At 45.3% G+C, this 19,061-nt stretch overlaps 1 protein-coding gene across 1 annotated transcript; it reads right to left on the reverse strand.

Moving 5' to 3' along the window:
• Positions 1-216: 216 nt before the first annotated feature.
• PPM1K (protein phosphatase, Mg2+/Mn2+ dependent 1K) lies at positions 217-18,755 on the reverse strand. Its single transcript, XM_036382656.2, has 7 exons — positions 18,675-18,755; positions 15,214-15,722; positions 14,566-14,666; positions 7,089-7,254; positions 6,440-6,584; positions 5,476-5,610; positions 217-4,996 (listed from the first exon to the last, which is right to left on the reverse strand). The coding sequence occupies exons 2-7, from the start codon at positions 15,651-15,653 to the stop codon at positions 4,865-4,867; spliced, it is 1,119 nt and encodes a 372-aa protein (XP_036238549.1). The 5' UTR covers positions 15,654-15,722; positions 18,675-18,755; the 3' UTR covers positions 217-4,864.
• Positions 18,756-19,061: the final 306 nt, after the last annotated feature.

Below are 19,061 nucleotides of genomic sequence, written 5' to 3' on the forward strand. Positions count from 1 at the left end.
CCTGGTGCAGCACAGCCCAGAGACAGGAGGTGCTTTGCACTGGTTATCGCTGGGAGAAGGTCTTTGTAGCCAAAGCCTTAGTTATCAGCAGCTTTTTATGGCAAGGACTGAGGCCCGGGGCTAACAGGACAGCCGTGACACAGCTTGAGAAGCTGCAGCTTTTCTGGTTGTTGGCAATGTGGTGGAAGAAGAAAAATCCATTTGTAGTGACACAGGTCCTAGAAGCCAATTCTTTATTGAAAGATCTTATAAGCATTCCAGTACAGACTTAGCTGCTCTACTGTAGCTTTGAGTTTATGAAGATGGAAAAACATTTCTAAAGAAAAAAAAAAAGGCGAGATGGGCACCTCTATAAAATTTCATAGTAGATGAAATTTGACCACTGATTACACCAAAGATAAACATCAAACCACAGAAATTACACACAGCCCCAAGGCAAAGCATGTAATAAATGTGCATGATTGCACTTAAGTCTGTAAGAAAGTTATGACAGGCATCACTGCCCAAGCACTCCATATCCCAGGTCAAGAGGGCACCTGATGGGTATCTCTGCATTCAGAACAGCAGTTTGGAACCAAGGAATGCCCAGAGTGTTCTTGTACTGTACATTTGGCTTCTTGGGTGAGTGAGCAGTGACCTGGCAGTGCCCAACTGAAGGGTTTTAAAATAAATTATTATTAAACCAGTTTCACTCATAGCTGTTGTTTTGTGCTTCTCCCTTAGCTAAGAATCCCAATGTCTTTTACCACTGCACATCCACCAGCTGAGACAGAAAACATGGCTCATGGAACCCTGATCCCAGGGAACGCAGCAGAAATCCTGTGGTGAGTCTAAGCTCCTCTCATTTTCCAAATATATAAAAAGCAGTGATATTGCTGATTTCTCTCCACACGCCCATTTTCAGCTGCTCCAGGATTATTCTCCAGCCCTAAGCATTTCAGCCCAGAGGGACTAACTGTAATGAAGGCCTATATTCAATTAATTACTGTATCTCTGCCTCATTTCAGTCTCCTGTGCTACATTCATCACCCAGAGAGACCAGCTCTCCTAAATCCAGGCTGCAAATTACTTTTTTGGGAGTTCCCTCTATAAAGCATGAAACCCCCATCTTTGCAAGTGGCGGGGAGACTTAAGTTGGAAATCCATCTGCAGCCTCAACACCTCTCCTAGTAAATCCTCCAGCAACATGAGGCCACCCCCGTGCTTTCCATATCCTCACAGTAAAAATGAATACTTGGCTGGACAGCATTTTTGCCTTTCTGCACCCATAGCCCACCCTCCTACAGTGCCTGTACAGAGAGAGATTCCACTGCTCCAGGGAGCATGTTCAGGCAGGAGAATATTCTTACCAAATCCAATGGATTTCAGAATCCATCCCCTAAAAGGTAGAAAAAAGTGAACATTTTTTTTCAGTTTGCTCAGGAGGTCACCCCTAATGTTTGGTTCAGTCTATCATAAACAAAAAAATACTCTTTTTGTTGAGAACTCAGATGCACAGGAAAGACAGTGAGCTAGAGAGCAAACATTCCATTTTGTTTCATTCAAAGTGTGAGATCCTTCACTGTCCTGGAATAATAAACCTCTCTGGCAGGCAGCTGTCGTTTTAGAACAATTTGCTCTTTGTCCTCAAGCTGAAGGGGCTCTGCTGTGCAGGAGGATCTTGCCAGTCCCTGGGGGAGTACAGTGGAGCTGGTTGCTTGCAGAGCTGCCATGGGCTGCAGGAGGCCTAATGACCGGATGGAAAACCTAAAGTGTTTATTGGGCCTGGCTGGGATGGAGCTCCTCTCCCCACAGCATCCTCACAATGCTGGGCAGTGTATTGGCACCTCAAAAGGGGCTGGTAACACTCTTTATTAATAATCTTTATCTTGACCAGGTTTTGGGGTCTTTTAATTTTATTTTCTGGCTCCAGCCCCCACTCTTCTGAGAAGGGGAGTGATAAGAGCAGCTTGGGCAGCTGATGTTCAGCCAGGGTTCATCTTCCATGGTCCTTTTTGGCACCTAACATGGGGCACGGACAGCAGCAGCTTTGTATCCACTGTGTTATTGCTGCAGCAGCCACAACCTCCTGCAGGAGTCAGGGAGTTTGCTGGCTGCACTGCTTATCCTCTATAAGGCTGAAGCTGGGAATGTGTTTATACAAACAGTGGCTCTGGGCTGTGTCCTGGCATGGATGGCCTTGCTGAGCTGCAGGAACTGTCTTGTCTCCACAAGAGGATGAGGGAATACATCTCCCTCTCCTCGCTCTGGATTGGTGTGGATGATTGTGCAGGGTCCAGGGGTCCTTGTTCATGCTTACATGAGCTGCTAATGCTGCTGACACTGTTGGCACATCATGGGGTTGGTGGAATCTGGTGTCATCATGGTACAAGAGAAGATTTCTGGGTGAGGCAACACTGAAATGCACCCTGAGGCAGCTGTTCCCTGGCTGGCAGGGTGTGTGGAAGGATTTGGGCAGGTTCCTAGCACAGGTATCACCACCCAGAGCCTGGGACTTTACACCTGAATGGGCACCAACCCTGGCAAACCGGTGTGTCACCCGATGGAGGGGTGCCTTGCCCACCCCAGTGAAAACCAGCTGCTTTTGCCCCATACTGGGGCCTGGCCTGTGCCACTGAGCCTCAGTTGAGTGCTCTGAGAGGGCTGGGCTTGAGGCAGGACTCAAACAACAGCAGCAATGACAGGAATTGCCCCAGGAGTGAAAAAGAAACTGGACAAAGAAAGCAATGGATCCAATAGAAAGGACTGGAGGTGAGATGGTGCCTGGGAGTCCTTCCCAACCCAAGTGTTCTGTGATAGTAGAGAAGCAGCAATAGCAACCACCAATGCACCTGAATCTAATCACCCTCTGTTTCACAGAGCTTTGTCCTATCCCATCCTTGGCAAAATTTCAAAGAAGTTATGGATGGATCCTTCCCCCAAGAAGACAACTGTGCTGTTAGGAGAAATAAAACCCCCCAACAGCAACCATCCTGACCTCAGGTGAACACTGAACCCAGACTCTGGGGAAAATCTGAGGAGAGAGAGGGAATTAGGATTGTAAACCAGTGGTGTGCTCACTGCACAGGCCTGGGCACCAGCATCCAGTACAGCAGAGATTTACACACACCACTGCAGTTACAGCCCAAATAAGGACATTGTGCACACCACACCAAGTGATGGGACGGACAAAACCAGGGCACTCTGCACACCCAGTACTTAATGCTGTCAGTACCACATGGTGCTCTGCTGGGCCTTCCACCACAGACAAGGAAAAACTAATGGACTTGACTGCCTAAGGGCTAACCCTGGACTGAAGGAAAGGGATAAAAGTAATAAAAATATGTATTTCACACTGGAAAATCAGAATCAGTCCAGGCACCTCAGAATGCTTTTTCTTTTTTTTTTTTTTTTTACAAGGTGATTTAGCATCAGGCAACTTCTCTTTTGTTTTGTTTTTACAATTGTGCTATTGGAAGCATCCAGAGAAGGAAAAATACTGTGGCAAGTCTGAGAAAAGACCAATTCTTCTCTGCCCATATTTTACTGCCACAGGAGCTGACAGCTGACATGGAATAGAGGAAGGAAGAGGTCTGAATGAGGCACACCAGGACAGATCTTCACCTGTGCCAACATGTCGCCTGCAGTCCATGTCACAGCAGTGATATGAGCTGGATCAGGGCTCTGGTCACCCCATGTTCACTGGATACAGATTCCCCTCCAAGAAGGGAAGTGGAAACACTTCCTTTAAGTATAAAATTCCTTTCTGGCATCTGAATATCTGATATCTACTCAAAACAATGCCCAAAATTTACAAAAATTACCTTACATTGTTATAATGCTCCCTCCTTTCTTTAGCTTGTTTGGGGCAATTTATATCTCCTGGTGTACCATGAAGAGACATGAGGGATCACAACTAACTCCGACACCTTCAGCAGAGGGCAGGAAAATCTTCATGTATGTATGAAGAAATAAACTGTCTTACACATCAGATCTTGAAGAGTAAACTCTTTGAAATTACCTTATTTTCTTTATTAAAAAAAAAAAAAGAAATTCAAGTTGACGAGTCTCTGGATATCAAAACTGTGCGTCTTTTTCCCTCCTCTGTGCTTCTGTCAGGCACTGACAGCAAAGAGAAGACAGTGCAAAGGGCTGCTGCATGGTCCACAGAGACTGCACAGGCTTTGGACCCAATGGAGAAAGGTTCCCATCTGTCCAACAGCACATGGCTCCAGCCTGGTCTGTCTCCTTGGAGCTAGAGGATCACGGATGATGGCAGTGAGAGCACAAAGCAGCACTGTCTCAGGAACTTGTACAGCTACACCAAATGCCACTGGCATCAGAACCTAAACATTCTGAAATTTCTCCTTTATTTTTCACCCACTTCTCCTGGAGCACAGGGGAGTTTCAGGTGGCTGCAGCAGAAGAAGACAACAAACCCTCTTTCTGTCTACCTAAGAACATTGTGCGTTTGTTCCCCTGTGTTTTATCGGACAAGGAAGCCAGCATGTGGCACAGGGACTCACAGCTGCCAGGGAGCTGAGGGTTCTGAGGAGTACAGGTAGGCATGAAATGACTGTGCACCCCCTCCAGCCTCAGGTGAAAGCCCAGAACCTCGTCTATGTGAACAAATTGATGTGTGGAGCTGCTGGGGCGACAAACCCAGGACGCTGCCGCGATGCCGCCGGGAATGACGCGGGCAGCGAGACACGGTCAGCCGTAAGCAACAACGGGCACTACGCACCAAGGGAGCAGTGGCATCTTCTAACACTGGGAACAGAAGAGATGGACAAGACACTGAGTCAGCCTAGGAACAGATGGAGGTGTTCTCCTGTAGCACACTGTGTCCAGGTGACGGCAGGAAATGATCGCTGCGGCGTTGTCTTCACGCCCACCTCCCGCTGGAAGCGAAACTGCGGCTGAAGGAGAAGGTAATCTCCCCGTTCTTGTACTTGCCCCAAGCTCCAAATGGCACTATGACAACTGTGCTGTTGTCTTCAGAGCCAAACTGCGCTGCCTGAGAGAAGAAACAAAGTGTCAGCATCGGTGTCTCGCTTGGAAAGGGAAACAATGTCTGGCTTCACCTAGGACAGACAGACCCTGAGGCCCAAGACTCCCTTGACCCTTCCCAACCCTGATACTCCATTCTGATTTGCCCCAGAGCTTCCCATAGGATATGCTACCATCCAGAACCGTGGTCAGAAACTGGCCATTTCTGTCTATGACAATGACATTTTCAGCACAGGCAGAAGCTGCAGTTACAATCCCATGCAGTTCAATGGACAGTGAGCTAAACAAGGTAATTGATGTGATGCCTGGCAAGGATGTGGCAAGACCCAGGGTAAGGAAAAGGCTGGCCAGCAGGAATGGTGAGTGTCTCATCCAACACCATTCAATTCAGTTGAATGTGTGGTATTATGTAAACAAAACCCTAGTTTTTTAAGCCAAACCAGCCCAACCAGGAGCCCTTGGTGCCCAGAGCAGCGCTGGCATTACCTGCTCAGTGACCACGTGGGCGGCCTCAGCAGGGTCATGGCACTGGCTGATGAAGTTGCAGATCTCCTGGCTGTTCACTATGAAGTTGATGCCATCGGTGGTCAGCACCAGGAAGCTGTCGTCTGCGTGGTGCAGCTGCAACAGAGGCACAGGGAGTGCATGACCTGGGTGAGTGCTGCAAGGCAAGGGAATGGCCCCCATGGTTTTACACTCTTGAAAAACACTTTTTTATTTTCTTAGGGTGCTGTGTGCTCTCCTGCAAAATTTCTCCTGAAGCTGAGGATTTCAAGGAAGACACGACAGCACTGCAGTCATCTCCCTAAACCCCTCATGGGTGGCACTCTATTGGGACCAAAGCAATAGAAGTTCTTAGGGCCCTGGGAGGTGCATTGGGGAAAAGTAACAAACAGAACATGAATTGACAGGAGAGCTTCCTGCCAAAGTGGAAGTTGAATACCTTCTGGTGTTTGTTTTCTAGATGACTACAGAGCCACGGTAAGATACATGCAGCTGTCCTTTCCTCCTGCCCCTCTTCCTCTCAACTGTGCAAATTCTATACATCCTACTTTTTTGATGGCAGCCCATCCATATCCCACCCAGTTCTCAGTGATGGTTTTATACCAGCATTAGCCTCAAAATTATTCATTTGACCACAGGACCCAAACAGACTAACAGCTGTAATACATATCATGGTTACCTTTCTTCCCTCATCATATATTTTGCTGTGAGAAGTGAGATTTAGAAGTTGATCTGGTTGAATTTAGTACCAGATTCCTTTCTGTCCTGTTAGTGTTAATCTGAAACAACTTAATGAGAGTTGTTCTCTGGTTATTTCAGTAAAAAACAATGCATAGCCATCAGGCTTCACCTGGACTTGTGTTGTGTGGGTACCACCACTGCATCAAATACCTATGAAGCCCTTAGTCCAAGTGCTGCTGTCCCTGTAAACCAGACCTTCTTTTACCTGGACCCTTTTTGTTTCTGGCTGGGCTATCACACCACTGTTTTTAAGATCCAAATCTCCTATGCTCCGTGTCATTGCAAGTCTACCATTCACATGAGGCTGTCCCAAACTGTTCCAGGAAATGAAGCCACCACACTTCTTAATCCTGTCCAGAAGCACAAAAGAAAAAGCAAATGAGTTACTGCTTCATACCATTACCCCTATCTATATCCTCTATATCTGTCAGTAGCTAGAATGAGGAATGATGTATGGAGAGCCTGTGCTGGGGGGCTGAGGGTTGGCTTTAGCTGTTTGAAGGGCTCTATGGAAGTGATGTGTCTTGGTGGGCTGAGTCCTGACCTGGGAACCACAGTGCATTTCCTCAGGTTCTGAGTTGATTCTAACTTGGCACTTTTGCACAAGTCTGAACCTGGTGGTCATAGCTGTGTTCTCAATCTCAGTGATGCTGATCTTACTGCTGAGATCTTATGCTCATGGAGGTCTTTCCACATCCCTGGTCCTCTAAAAGGGACCCAGTGGCTGGAGCTTACTGCCAGCTCTGAGCGGTCTAAGGGCTCTATGTTCAACTCTGCTTTCTTTATGGCCCAACCCAGCAGCAGAGCAGAAGTCCATTGTGCTCTGGGAAGCCACATCATCAGCCTGCAGGTACCTTTCCTTCTCCTCCTTTCTCTCTGGGGTATGGTCAATGGTGAGTTTCACGGGCTTTCCTTTCCGGCACAGCAGAGCACGACTGTCTCCCACACTTGCCACAACCAGCTCAATTCCATCCCGGAGCAGAGCCACCGTTGCAGTGGTCCCAGAGCTCAGCAGAGTTGCTACGAATGTCATCAAAGAGAGAAGTTTTAGCACTGCCTCAAAGAGTGGAGCCCTTTATAACAGCAACAGTTTCAATTGGTAAAATAAAGATAACTTGTGCTCTACCTAATCAGCAAGTAACTGCTTTGAAGTTAAAACTAAATTTACACATACAAAAAAAAAAAAAAAAAGTAGCAAACATGCATGCATGTAGGGCTGGAGGAAGAGAGGGGAAGGGGGAAGGATGAAGTGTTTCTGTGCAACAACATGGCTCTATGCAAACAGGGCAAGTGGGATAAAAGCAGTACAAGGTACAGTAGCTTCCTTTCAGTTTGTAGCAGTTTTTCAGCCCCATGAGCTCGCCTCAAATTACAGGGTTATTGTCCTTATCCCTGGGCATAGTGACTGCACAAGTAGGTCACCATAAGGGTCATGGCTCTTTCTTTCTTTTAGGTGGTGAAGTGGGCAATTATATAGTAATTGATAAATTATAGTTACAGTAATTTATAAATTATAGTTACAGTAACTGTAATTCCACCAGAGGGAAGCAGTAGATCAGTCTGTGGCATCCTTCTATTGCTGTCAGAGCTGTTACTCCCCCTCTGCTTCCCCCAGAGGGGGATTCAGCCAACTGGCTTCCTGCCTTTTTCCAGGAAAGGTGCTCCCTGTCACCTTGTTGGAGGTCCCAGTGCAAAAGGTGAAGCTGGATTCTGAGATTCAGCCTTGCCTTGTGCCTGCAAACTGATGCAGGTGGCAGTGGCTGTCTGGGAAGCGTCCCGGGGCACTGCTGGGATCACCTGGCAGGGGTTCACTGTGAGTGCAAAATAGAGCCCTGGTGCTGCCCTCCCCTGCAGGGCAAGGGAGTGAGCTGAGCTGGCTGACTGCACTCAGGGACCTGCCTGGATTCACTCATGCAGGCAGATTTGAGGGCTTCTCATTTCAATTGCTACAATGGACTGGAGAAAAACAGAAAAAAAAAAGGAAAAGAAAAAAAAAAGAAACTCTTGAAAAAGAGAAATGTAAGTGCCTATTTCAGGAAAAAGATCTGTTGTATCAGCTGCAGTGAAGAAATGCCAGAAAAACTGCCCAGCTTTCCTAATTTTCTTTGCTTTTTGAAAGGGCAAGTCCCACTTTACAGTTGTTATTGTCTCTACCTGCAGATTCTGCAGAGGAAACCCAGCAAGTGAGGCCTGGAAAGCTTCTGCTAACTTGACCTATTACATCAAAATGTCTGGACAGGACCAGCTACTGCCTGGAATACATTTGCATCTACAGCCAATGCAATTTCCCTTGAAAGGCCCTCTGTAGGTCACCTGCATTCTGGGCTTTTCCAGTAGTTCTGGTTTTTCAAAGCAAGCCAATTTGAGATGAGTTTTGGGCTTGCTTAGGAATGTGACTCCCCAGTTATATTCTTGTTTTCATGTATTAACAGTTAACATGTCACTGTCTTTCCACCACTGCTTCTGCAGAGATCAGCTACAACTACATGTGCTCCTACCTCTGGCCCCGCAGTCCCGGGGACAGATTTGAGACAGGACTTTGTGTTTGACCCCAAGGAATGCCAGGCAGCCCCAAATCTGACCAGATGCCAACAGGTAGCAACAGAAATGCAAGAGCTGTGAGATCTTTACAGCCTCCTTCCCCAACCCTGTGAGGTCTCAGCACCCTGTAAGTCAAACGGGGCTGGGAGTAAACGGAAGTCACCAAGCCCTGGAAGATGCATTGAGCCTTGTTGTGCAGTGAAAGAAGCGAGTCCATGAATCAAAAGAACCCAAACACAAACCCTCACAAACAGGTGTTAATTAAGCTGGTGTTATTATTTAAAACAGGTATTATTACTGCAGCGAGGACTGGGTTTAGCTGAACGCTGAACCAGCAGGTCAGAGGTGACCATCAGTGGCCATGGTCACACCTTAGACTGTGCCAGGGCCATGCAGGCTGGGACACTGGAAACTGGATGTGGCAGCTTCTGACTGGTGGCACTGGTGGGCACTGACATCCTGTTTCTCATCTGAAGCAAGGACTAGCCCAGTGCAGGGTCACTTTGAGGCACATTATGAAAATAAGATATTAAAAAGTACCAGTGCAATTAGAAATTTTAGTAGAACCAGTAAAATACCTGTTTTAGCCAACAGTTAGAACAAGTGAAATAGAGCAACTTATGTTAAACTACCTTTTTATTTTACAGAAGATACCTTTTATATAGACATTAAAATTAATGCAGAACTGCTGCTACTTTCCCATTTCATTCTGTGGTTTTAGAACTATGCTGAGAAACATATGAAAAGTTAAATCGTAGTCTTCAATTCACAGAAGACTGGAAATATTTGGAATTCAGGTGAATCTGCATCTTTTCAGTGCAAACTCCCAATGAAAAGAGCTGCTATCACAAAATCAAGGGCTGGTACTAAAGAAAAATATATTGGTAAAATATATTGGTAGTGACTTGAACTTTATATGTTTATTAGTTAAATAGCACTCCTAGGAAAAAATACATGCTGCTCACAATCTCTTCCTTGGATCCAGTTCATGCTCTGGGTAGGGATGCAAGAACATGCATGAAGCCAGATGTAGCATTATGTGATTTCTAGCACAGTTCAAAACCACAGGAATGATGATGGGATTGCATTTCTAATGCTTTTCTACAACTGCTACTAGTTTAACACAAAATATGTTGCATCAGCACATGTATTGGTTTTAACAATTAAAGAGTTTGTTTTCCTAACAATATCACTATAAAACTAAGATCTTTCAATAGGTTCTTAACACTCACTGGACAACTTCTACTGCAAGTCATCTCAACTAATGTGACAAAGAGGATGTGGAAACCTTCCAGTAGTCCAGGCTAGGAACCGCTGGACTCCTTCACCTGGGACAAAATTAAGCAGATCTCTTTTTCCACTGAAGCCCAGCTTAAAGTGTCCAGGGCCTCCAGTTCTAGAGCTGCTGACCAGGTACAGTGTCTGCCACAAATAACACGCACACAGAGGCAAATAGGAAATTCACCCAGGGACTTTGTTCAAACAAAATAAACCTGCAACACTGGAGATGCAAGAATAAGGGCTGCAGAACAGGAGGTGGAGTCAGTCACTCTCAGGTCTGCCTGCACTGCCCTGTGCAGGTCACGTAGGAAGCACCTGCATCTTTGGCCTTGGTAAATCAGCCTTGGTATTTCTGGGGAATTGCCAGTGTTCTCACCTTCTCACTAAAACTGTGTGACAAAACCAGTTTAAATTCAGCCCAAATAAAATCTAAATTTAGTCTCCCCTATGGAGATAAGTAACCAACCAACCTATCAAATGAAGAATTTTATCAATGCTAGAGGACCAGCTGTCTCCTATATGGCAAGAGTGGCCACTGAAGAATATCTGCTCCCTCAAGGTAATTACACCAATATGGGGAGTTCAAACCAGTGCCAAATGAAATGAGGCCATCTTAAAGGCACTGGATAGAAGTTTATAAATTGTTCTGACTAATGGGAAATAGCCAAAACAAACATACCTTTAATATTTTAATTAGTGTCTTCTAAATTGATCAGGTAATAATCAGAGCCCTTGGATAAAAAGGCTGCCTTTACAATGCTGACAAATTTATTAAATATTCAAGTACAATTTCTGCAGCTCTCCCTTTCCCTCAGTGTTGCAGGTTAACATATTTAAAGAAATGAAAATAATTTTTGAACGGTAACTTAAAAAAACCCAACAAAACAAACATTACTTTAAAAATAGAATTACTTTAAAATAACTTCTGCTGTTTGTCAGCACAATAAGATTCAACAATTAGAATCCTTTCAAACATGGGTAGAAAAGTTAATACCTGGTTCTGTTTTAACAAGATGGCTATTCCAGATGTGAGTGGCCAATGTGATTGGAGTTGGATGCACTGAATGTGGAGGTTGATGGACAAACTCCCTCTTGTTTTCTCTGGCTCACAGTGAACAGAAGCAGTAACAATACCTGGTAGGATTCCAGTAGGCCAAGAAAGGGTTTGTCTTACATTTCTTCAGGGAAATGCTCAAATTTCCTCAAGCACAGAATTTAATTTCTTGTTTCTATCCTTGCTGAGCAAAGCTTTTCAGCCTTTATGTTTTAGGTTTTACGGCTGGTAAAAAATAGCAGAAAATTCTGCCCATCTCTGGGGGCCATGGATAATGTCATTTGTTGGATGTGAGCTTCCTTTATGTTCTATACCTAACTTTAGCAGTGATTTGAAAGTGACTGGCCTCTATTTAAATGCATGGACATGAATGAAAACGCATTTTTGAAGAGGTATCAAACACCAAGCTTCAGGGCTCAGACATAGCTCTAAGCTGTTAATGATTACACAGGATTCAGGCAGAGCAGAGATTATCCCAGACCTGCCTACAGCAAGTTTCTTATGCTTTTGTGTGAAACAGCAGGTATAGGTCACTGTCAGAGGGGTTACTGCAGCAGGCCCCAGCAGGCCAATACAGCTGGCAATAGCACTGGTGAGCTGCATGCCAGACACAGCAGCAGTGCCTGGAACACACTCATAAACCATTTTTATTATTGAAAGCTCACAGGAACTACCATGCTATGTATTTTCTATCTATAATTTCAAATACTGTATCATTGTTAAGTGACCTACAGAAGGCCATGCCCTTGAAGACATAGCTGGGGTCTCCCAAGGAGACTGCTCTAGTCCTGTTAAATTTATGCCTTATGTAAGGGCTTACCCCTTAAATAGTACTATAAACAATGCCTCAAACATGCCATTTTGGCTACAGGGATTTGTCCCAGGGTTTAGTTTCCTTCAAACACCCAGGTACAAGTTTTAGAGCTGGCTGTGTGTTAGTAAAGAGCTGGACATCCTTAATGTGCACTGTTTGTTTTTGCAGACAGTGAAGGGAGTGAGCCCTGGAAGGGTCATCTGCTGGACCAAGTCAAAGCTATTATTTTGCACTTCATCAGCTATGGCCAGGTTTCAAAAGGAGGTCAGACTTGGGGAGCATCCAGTGTAACCCAGATACACCAAATTACACAATCAACCACCAACTTCAAGATACTCTAGCAACTGTCTTGACTGTCACATCCAGAATAGCCACACTTAATCAGAAATTTTGCTGGCAAACTGAATCAGTTTGGAAGCAGGATTCTAAAAAAGACACATACCAAGCACTGAAATTTTATGTAACTTTCAAAACATCAGCAACAACAAAAATATCCACACAAAGCAGTCAACAAAGTATTGAGTTACTTTAACAACAGATATGCGAGAAGTTTAATCTGTTCAGAAATCCAAACTTGACTTTGCACCCTGTTACTCCATTCTTTGCCTTAGAGCTTGATTTTCAGCCAAGAACAATGGGCTCTCTTAGATCCCCGAGGTTCCTGCAAGAGCTTGCAGGTGCTCAGCCTGAGAAACACCGAGTGCCTGCCAGAGCGTGGCCCCTGTGGATGTTTGGCAACTCTTTTACCCTCTATTTTGCTTTTTTAATGAAGGGGGCTTGTGCAGTATCCTGGAAACCATTGCATACATTTTCTGGCATTAAGCAGCACCAGTTAATTGGTTATGAAAAAAATCCTATAAGCAGTTCTAAAATGCTCTGCTTGCTGCACAGTTTGTCAAATATTGTTCTTATCCAATTCTGTAAGTCTCACTTACAAACTGTTATGATTTAAAATAGTTTTCAGAAAAAACAGAATAATACATCCAGTACAGTTCTCAGTCCTTCTCCTCAAGGAGCTGCTCTGACACAGAGGTCACTACAATGAGCCAAACCAAGAGTTGTCATACACACAAAGGGGCAGGGAAGGGGACAATTAGAGCTGAAAATGGAAGGGCCTGATCCAGGGAAGCACACAAACTTGTACTCAAATACTGTCTTGGATTTGGGTTGGTAAGAAAATACATTTGCAAAGAGGCTGTGGGATAAAAAGCACATCTGCTCTGCTGATGTCTCTCAAGAGCCCAGCTAAAACTCAGCTCATAGGTCAAAATTAACTCTGGTCTTTTTTACAACACAAAATGCAATAGGAAAATTACCCTTATAGATCTGATCCTCCTTTTTTAAGGGCTGCATCTCAGAGCTTGAGACTTTTTTCCTGATCCTTGGTGCAGGCTAAGGTAAGAGGCAGTGCTGCAGCAGTCAGGCTACCTGATCTGCATTTGAGCCTACCTAGATTCATCTAGCAATTAAAGTGCAGAAAGTCACCCCATTACTTGACTGTATTCAACCAGTGCTTCAGAAAAGCAGCTTGAGAATACAGTATCACTTCAGTCCATACAGGGTTTCTTGGTTTCTAGTCTTTCTTGGAGAGAAGACTTTTACAATTTCTGTTTTTGTGGTAAAACCTCAGCTATTTTGCCTGTGCCTGCACCAGCACAGGGACAGGTTTTTCATTTGGTTGTTTGTGGGGGATTTTGTTTGGGTTTTTTTCTGTTGTGGGTAGGTGTTTGTTGTTTGGGTTGTTTTTTTTCTTTTTTTTTTTTTTAATTTGGTTTGTTTGGGGTTTTCTTTTTAAAACTGGCTAAACTTATTCTCAAAAATTGTATCTCATGGCTGAGAAAGCTCCTGTGACAGAACTGGGACAGGTACTTCTATCTCCCTTCCTAAGTGACTCACTATAAGCTCTGCTTGCTGCAACTGGAACTTCAGAGGTACTTAGTCTCTAGACACATATACAAGAATTTCATTAACAGCCAGGATTAAATGGGAGTCTAAAAGAGCTGGTACCAGCTTTACCACAGCCTTACCACGGCCAAACTTGTTTTCCTCTTCACTGCTTTTTTCCCTTTCCCACTCAGCTACTCCTGTGATTCTGTTTGTACAGAAGCAATATGGACTTCATTAATTTTGGCTTATGTTCCTCCTCAGGTGCAGCAGCCAAGTTAGGAAGGGGAACTTTGACACTGTTGCTTTTAATCCACGGGACTAACAGCTTTAAAGCAAACATATAAAAGCACACACCCCCCACCTCTAAAATAATAATAAAAAAAGAGAATCAAAAACACCCCTCTCCACATTTCTTACTAGTAAAATTACGGTCCTTGCAAATCTAAATCACTCTTTGCTACCTTGACAAACATAATCCTTTTTAGAATCACATTAAGAGAAATTCATTGATGATTATGCTAACATTCAGATCCATAACTCCTCCAGTAAATTTGATTGAGACTTACAGTAGTTATTTAATTTTTAGGAGGTAAAGCATAATTGTTTTATTTGCAGTAAGTGACCAGAGCAAAATCCTGTGTTAAGTAAAATTGTTTTCAAGCCAGTCTTCTGGACATTTTACTGCAAAACTACTGAGCAAATAAAACAAACTTTATTCTCCATATTTATATGAGTAGAATTTTTTTTTACCTACCATCAGCAGAGAGATTAGCATGCCTTTCATATGCTTTGTCTATTTCTAGAAAAGCTTTGCTCAAAACATTTTCCAAGTTCTCCTCCTCAGCAAGAAATTCCCTGGAAGCAAGCAAGTAAACAAAGAAATTAAACTTCTTTCCAAGAAATATACATCCTGATCAATCTGTTTCACAGTCCTATCTCCTCCCTGTACCCACTGAATCATGCTGGACCTGAATGGAAAGGTAATGTGATTTTACTAACCGTGTGCACTGAAAGCATAATCCTGTAATTTTGGAAATAGCTAAGTTCCTTATCCAGCATTCAGGGATAAGATAGATAGATAAGAGTGTAAGCAAACCATAGGTCAGCAATTACAGAGAGCCTGTGTGAAAACTGTTAGTCCACACTCTCCCTGTGTTCCAAGACCTTTCCTGGACAGGGGGCACAATTGTGCTTTTGTCTTCTCTTGTTTTGGGCTTGCCCAATGGGACGGATACCAACGCATTAGGTCATTCATAGCATGTCTGCTCCACCCAGCGCTCCTGCTGTCCCATAAGGACAGGCGGCGACATAACCTGGGAGGATTAGCTACAATGTACAACCCATTAAAGAAGGAATCTCGGCTGTAATTTATTTGACACACATTGCCTTGATGAGAACTTACTTAATATATTTTTCCATGTACTTATCACAGAAGTCTGCAGCTGCTGCCCCGCCGTGCCCATCGTACACTGCGAAGTACAGGATATCCTCTGTCAGCTGAGCGTAATCGAACCGGTCCTCATTTTCCTTTCGCTTCCCGATGTGGCTGGCGCAGCCCACGTTGCTCAGGCTCACCTTTGGGATGGGCTTCCCGTACTTTATGCTGGGTGGGAGGAGAATGGGTTCATCGATGCGATTGTCCCAGATGCCGAAGGTGTCCCATGTGGTCGGCCGCCCGCTGCCGTCGGGGTCGAAGCGGGAGGCGCGGCGCTCGCAGGTGGAGATGGAGCAGGCGGCTGCGGGGCGCTTCTCGTCCTGCAGGAGGCGGGACGTGAGCGCGGCTCTCCTTCTTACTTGGAACCCTCCATTCCGTACCAAGTTAATTAGGGTAGCTGTGGACATCACTTGTCCTCGCGGAGATTCGCAGGGGAAAAGGGACCAGGAGCAAAAGGTACGCAGCTGCTGGGATGTCTTAGAGAATGAGGGAAAATCGATCAGGAAACAAGAAGCACAGGAAAGGGAATTTTCAGTTGCATCATTCAGGAAACAATGTCACCCTGAGAGCCCGCTAATCATGCGGAGCACAGCACTCCCTGGAAGCGACTGCAGCGGGATGTGCGTGACTCACCGGGAAACTATCCCACATCCAGCCCCAGCTCTGCACACGGAGCCAGGGAGGAACTTCTGCTGGCCCCTTGCAGAATGACATCCCGAGTTTTCAGAGGTTGAAGGGGTCGAGATGGAGTAAATGGGAGTGATGATAATACTAAAATATGAATATGTGAAAATATGAGATAAGGTTGAGAAAATGAGCTTATCACGCATGCTCTGCAAACACCAGCTGAGATATCTGCACTGTGACTCCCAGGGGAAAGGGAGGAAAAATATATATGCTTAGATTTTAAATTTTTTATCTGCACATGATATTTGTTTCTGTCACATTTATGGAGATCCTGAACAATACTTTTTAACACAGAGCTGTTAAGTTAATTGTGTTTTTTAAAAAAATTATAATAATGATTACTAAGAGTGTATCCATGGACATCCACAACTGTACACACAAACTTCCCCCTCAAAAAACCCCATGCAGCTATTTTCTGCTTTGTCTGGCTTGAAGCTCTCTGCCACCTAACCCTGAAATGGGATAACACAGGCAGACAAGATCTTCTACTGGCTTCTCAGATCTCTTTTCCAGTCCAGATAAATTCAAACACACCACTTGGCTCAGCACAGACAAAAATTCACTAATGATGACTCACATAGCATGCTGAAAAGTGTAGAAAGATTGGATTATTTGATCGTTTGTAGAGTAACACCCAACTTCACCCAAGTCCAAGGATGCAGTTCGTAATAATTACATGTGGTTGCAATGGAGTAATTCAAACTGGACCACACAGATCACTGTAACTAACCACACTAAAGATATAAGCCCAGTGAGGAATTTCTAATTTAATTACTCAAAGTTTGCTAAGGGCAAAATTATGAGTGAGAAGTATTATATGACAACAAAAGATCTAAATATACCCAGGCTTATGGTGAATGAAAAATAATAATAGTAGTAGTAGTAGTAATAATAATAATAATAATAATAATAATAATAATAATAATAATAAAGATAGGGTGATCTGATGTAATTGAGCAGCAAAGAGCAACACCTGTACCCCAGAGACACTTTAATTCTGGGCTGGAGTGCCTTGCTGTTGTCCTCTGCCCAAGCCAATCACAACTGCATCTCTACATCTGAAATATTTGTTAAAACTATGTTTTTAAGTTGCTAGATAAAAGTCTGTGTCCTCACAAAAAACATGCAATCAAAGGTAAATTAGTAACGGGTTGCTTTGGTAGAAAATGGCAGTGACAGAGCTTTCAGAAGACCTTCAATAAACATGTTGTTCCCAGCTCAAAGCATGTTGCTTCAGGTGCTGTGGGCTTATCTTTCATGCCATTCTTAGGTTGCATGAAAAGAGGAAAGGTTTCTTTACGTAGCAGTTAGAGGTTAACTGTTGACTTGATAAAAGGCTGAATATTCTGGAAATCACTGTTGTTGCACCAGCTGAATATGGAACTATTTGAAATCTTTGGATTTTTCATTTTACTGCAGGGTGATAGCAATATCACACCCTTATTTTAGCATACTTACAGGTATTTAAAACCTGGTTTACTTCCTGGAGCTGCTTTTTCTTTCATGCTATCCTTGACTTGCAACAGCAGCAGGTTAACTTCCTTCTGTGAAACACAGCAGGCCCAAACTAAAAGCCTGTCAATTAGTAAAACCCACGCTCGCTTTCACTTCTGTCAGCTTGAGAAGAGAACATGAAATGCTTGCTATATTTAGACTACCCGGTATCCACAGCATGAATCAGAGGATCAATCCAAACTCACCAGCTAATTAATGCATTTGTTCCCTATCAAATTCAACTCTCACCAGGCAAGTAAAAATAGTGACGATAGTTTTGCCTTCCAAGTGTCTCTGCAAGACAGAAGTAGGAACCTGCTCTTTAGTTTGTTATGTAAACAGCTCTGGACACACAACAGTCTGTGCTTTCCCAGCTGATATGCCTGCAAACACTGGGCAGACCCATCTGGGCAAAACAAGACTGAGGTAATGAAAAGGGGGGCACTGGTGTTAGAGACAAAGTCCAAGATGGACAGTTCTAGATAGAAATGTGCTTTGAGGTGCTCCATCTGATCCTGTTCATCTGTACACGTTTTCCTGGAGGGAAACCGGTCCTACAGACAGGTAGGGAAACACAGCACTTAAAGCGGGATGAGGTGATTAAAACTGTTGTTTTACAGGCTGCCTGCTCCTCGGAAGATGGAAATTTTCCAGGCTGCCAGAAGAAAAGGGGAAGGAAACCCGGAAGAAAGCGAAGGCATGCCTGCTGCCCCAGGGGATCCGACGTATGTAAAAAGGAATGTACAACTCCAAGAGCACTTGCCTCGCGTGCCTTCCCAGCCCCACGGCTGTGGGCAGGACCGTGCGGTTCTGGAGGTTAAGCTCGCCATAAAGCAGGTGCGTTGTTGTTTTGTTGTTTGGCTTTATTTTTTTAAATCCGTGTCAATCTAGTCTCGTCTCCCTGCCCGGACAGCAAACTGGACACGGACAGCAGCAGTTTAAAGGAGTCTCTGCTGCAGTTTGCGTATCACGAATTGCCACAGACCGCGTTTATTCCGTGCATATTAAAGCTGCGGCGTCCGGCGGCAGCCCCTGCGGAACGCCAGCCGTGCCCAGCCCCGCTCCGTGATGTGCCAGCCCCGCTCCCTGACATTCCCAACCCTGCCGCGGCCCTTCCCGCCCAGCAGCCGCGGCTGAAGGAGAAGGGAGAGCGGGGCGAGCGGAAGGGCAAAAGCAGGAGACACTTGCGAGCGCGGCCCCTCACCCTCCCTCGCCCCCGGCCCATGCCCCCGGGGGGCGGCCCTTACCTCCTTCCGCGCCTGGGCCCGGCGGCGGCAGCGCCTCAGCGGTGCGAGAGCGGCGCCTCCCCGGCCGAGGCTGCAGCGCGGCCCCGCTGCCGCCGCCCGGCCCCGCCCGCCGAGCCCGCCCGGCCAATCGGCCCCGGCGGCGGCGGCCGCGCCGGCCGAGCCTCCCCCACCGCCCCCGGCCCGCCCCCCTCACACGGGCCTGGGGCCGCGCCGGGAGCAGGGACACGGCAGTGGCCGTGGCCGGGGTGACCCTGCGGGTGACCCTGCACAGCTCCCGGTCTCACAGAATCACAGAATCGCTTAGGCTGGAAAAGACCGCAGAGGTCATTGAGTCCAACCACATCCAGTCTTTTCTTAAACACATCCAGAGAGGGTGACTCCATCACC

This window comes from Molothrus ater, chromosome 4, assembly GCF_012460135.2.
Source record: "Molothrus ater isolate BHLD 08-10-18 breed brown headed cowbird chromosome 4, BPBGC_Mater_1.1, whole genome shotgun sequence".
NCBI lineage: Eukaryota > Metazoa > Chordata > Aves > Passeriformes > Icteridae > Molothrus > Molothrus ater.

Coding starts and splice junctions, on each gene's coding strand:
- PPM1K (XM_036382656.2), bottom strand. CDS start 15,653: ATGTCCACAGCTACCCTAATTAACTTGGTACGGAATGGAGGGTTCCAA. Junction 7,255..14,565: donor TGCTAATCTCTCTGCTGATG/GTAGGTAAAAAA, acceptor TGACATTCGTAG/CAACTCTGCTGAGCTCTGGG. Junction 4,997..5,475: donor CCCACGTGGTCACTGAGCAG/GTAATGCCAGCG, acceptor TTCTTCTCTCAG/GCAGCGCAGTTTGGCTCTGA.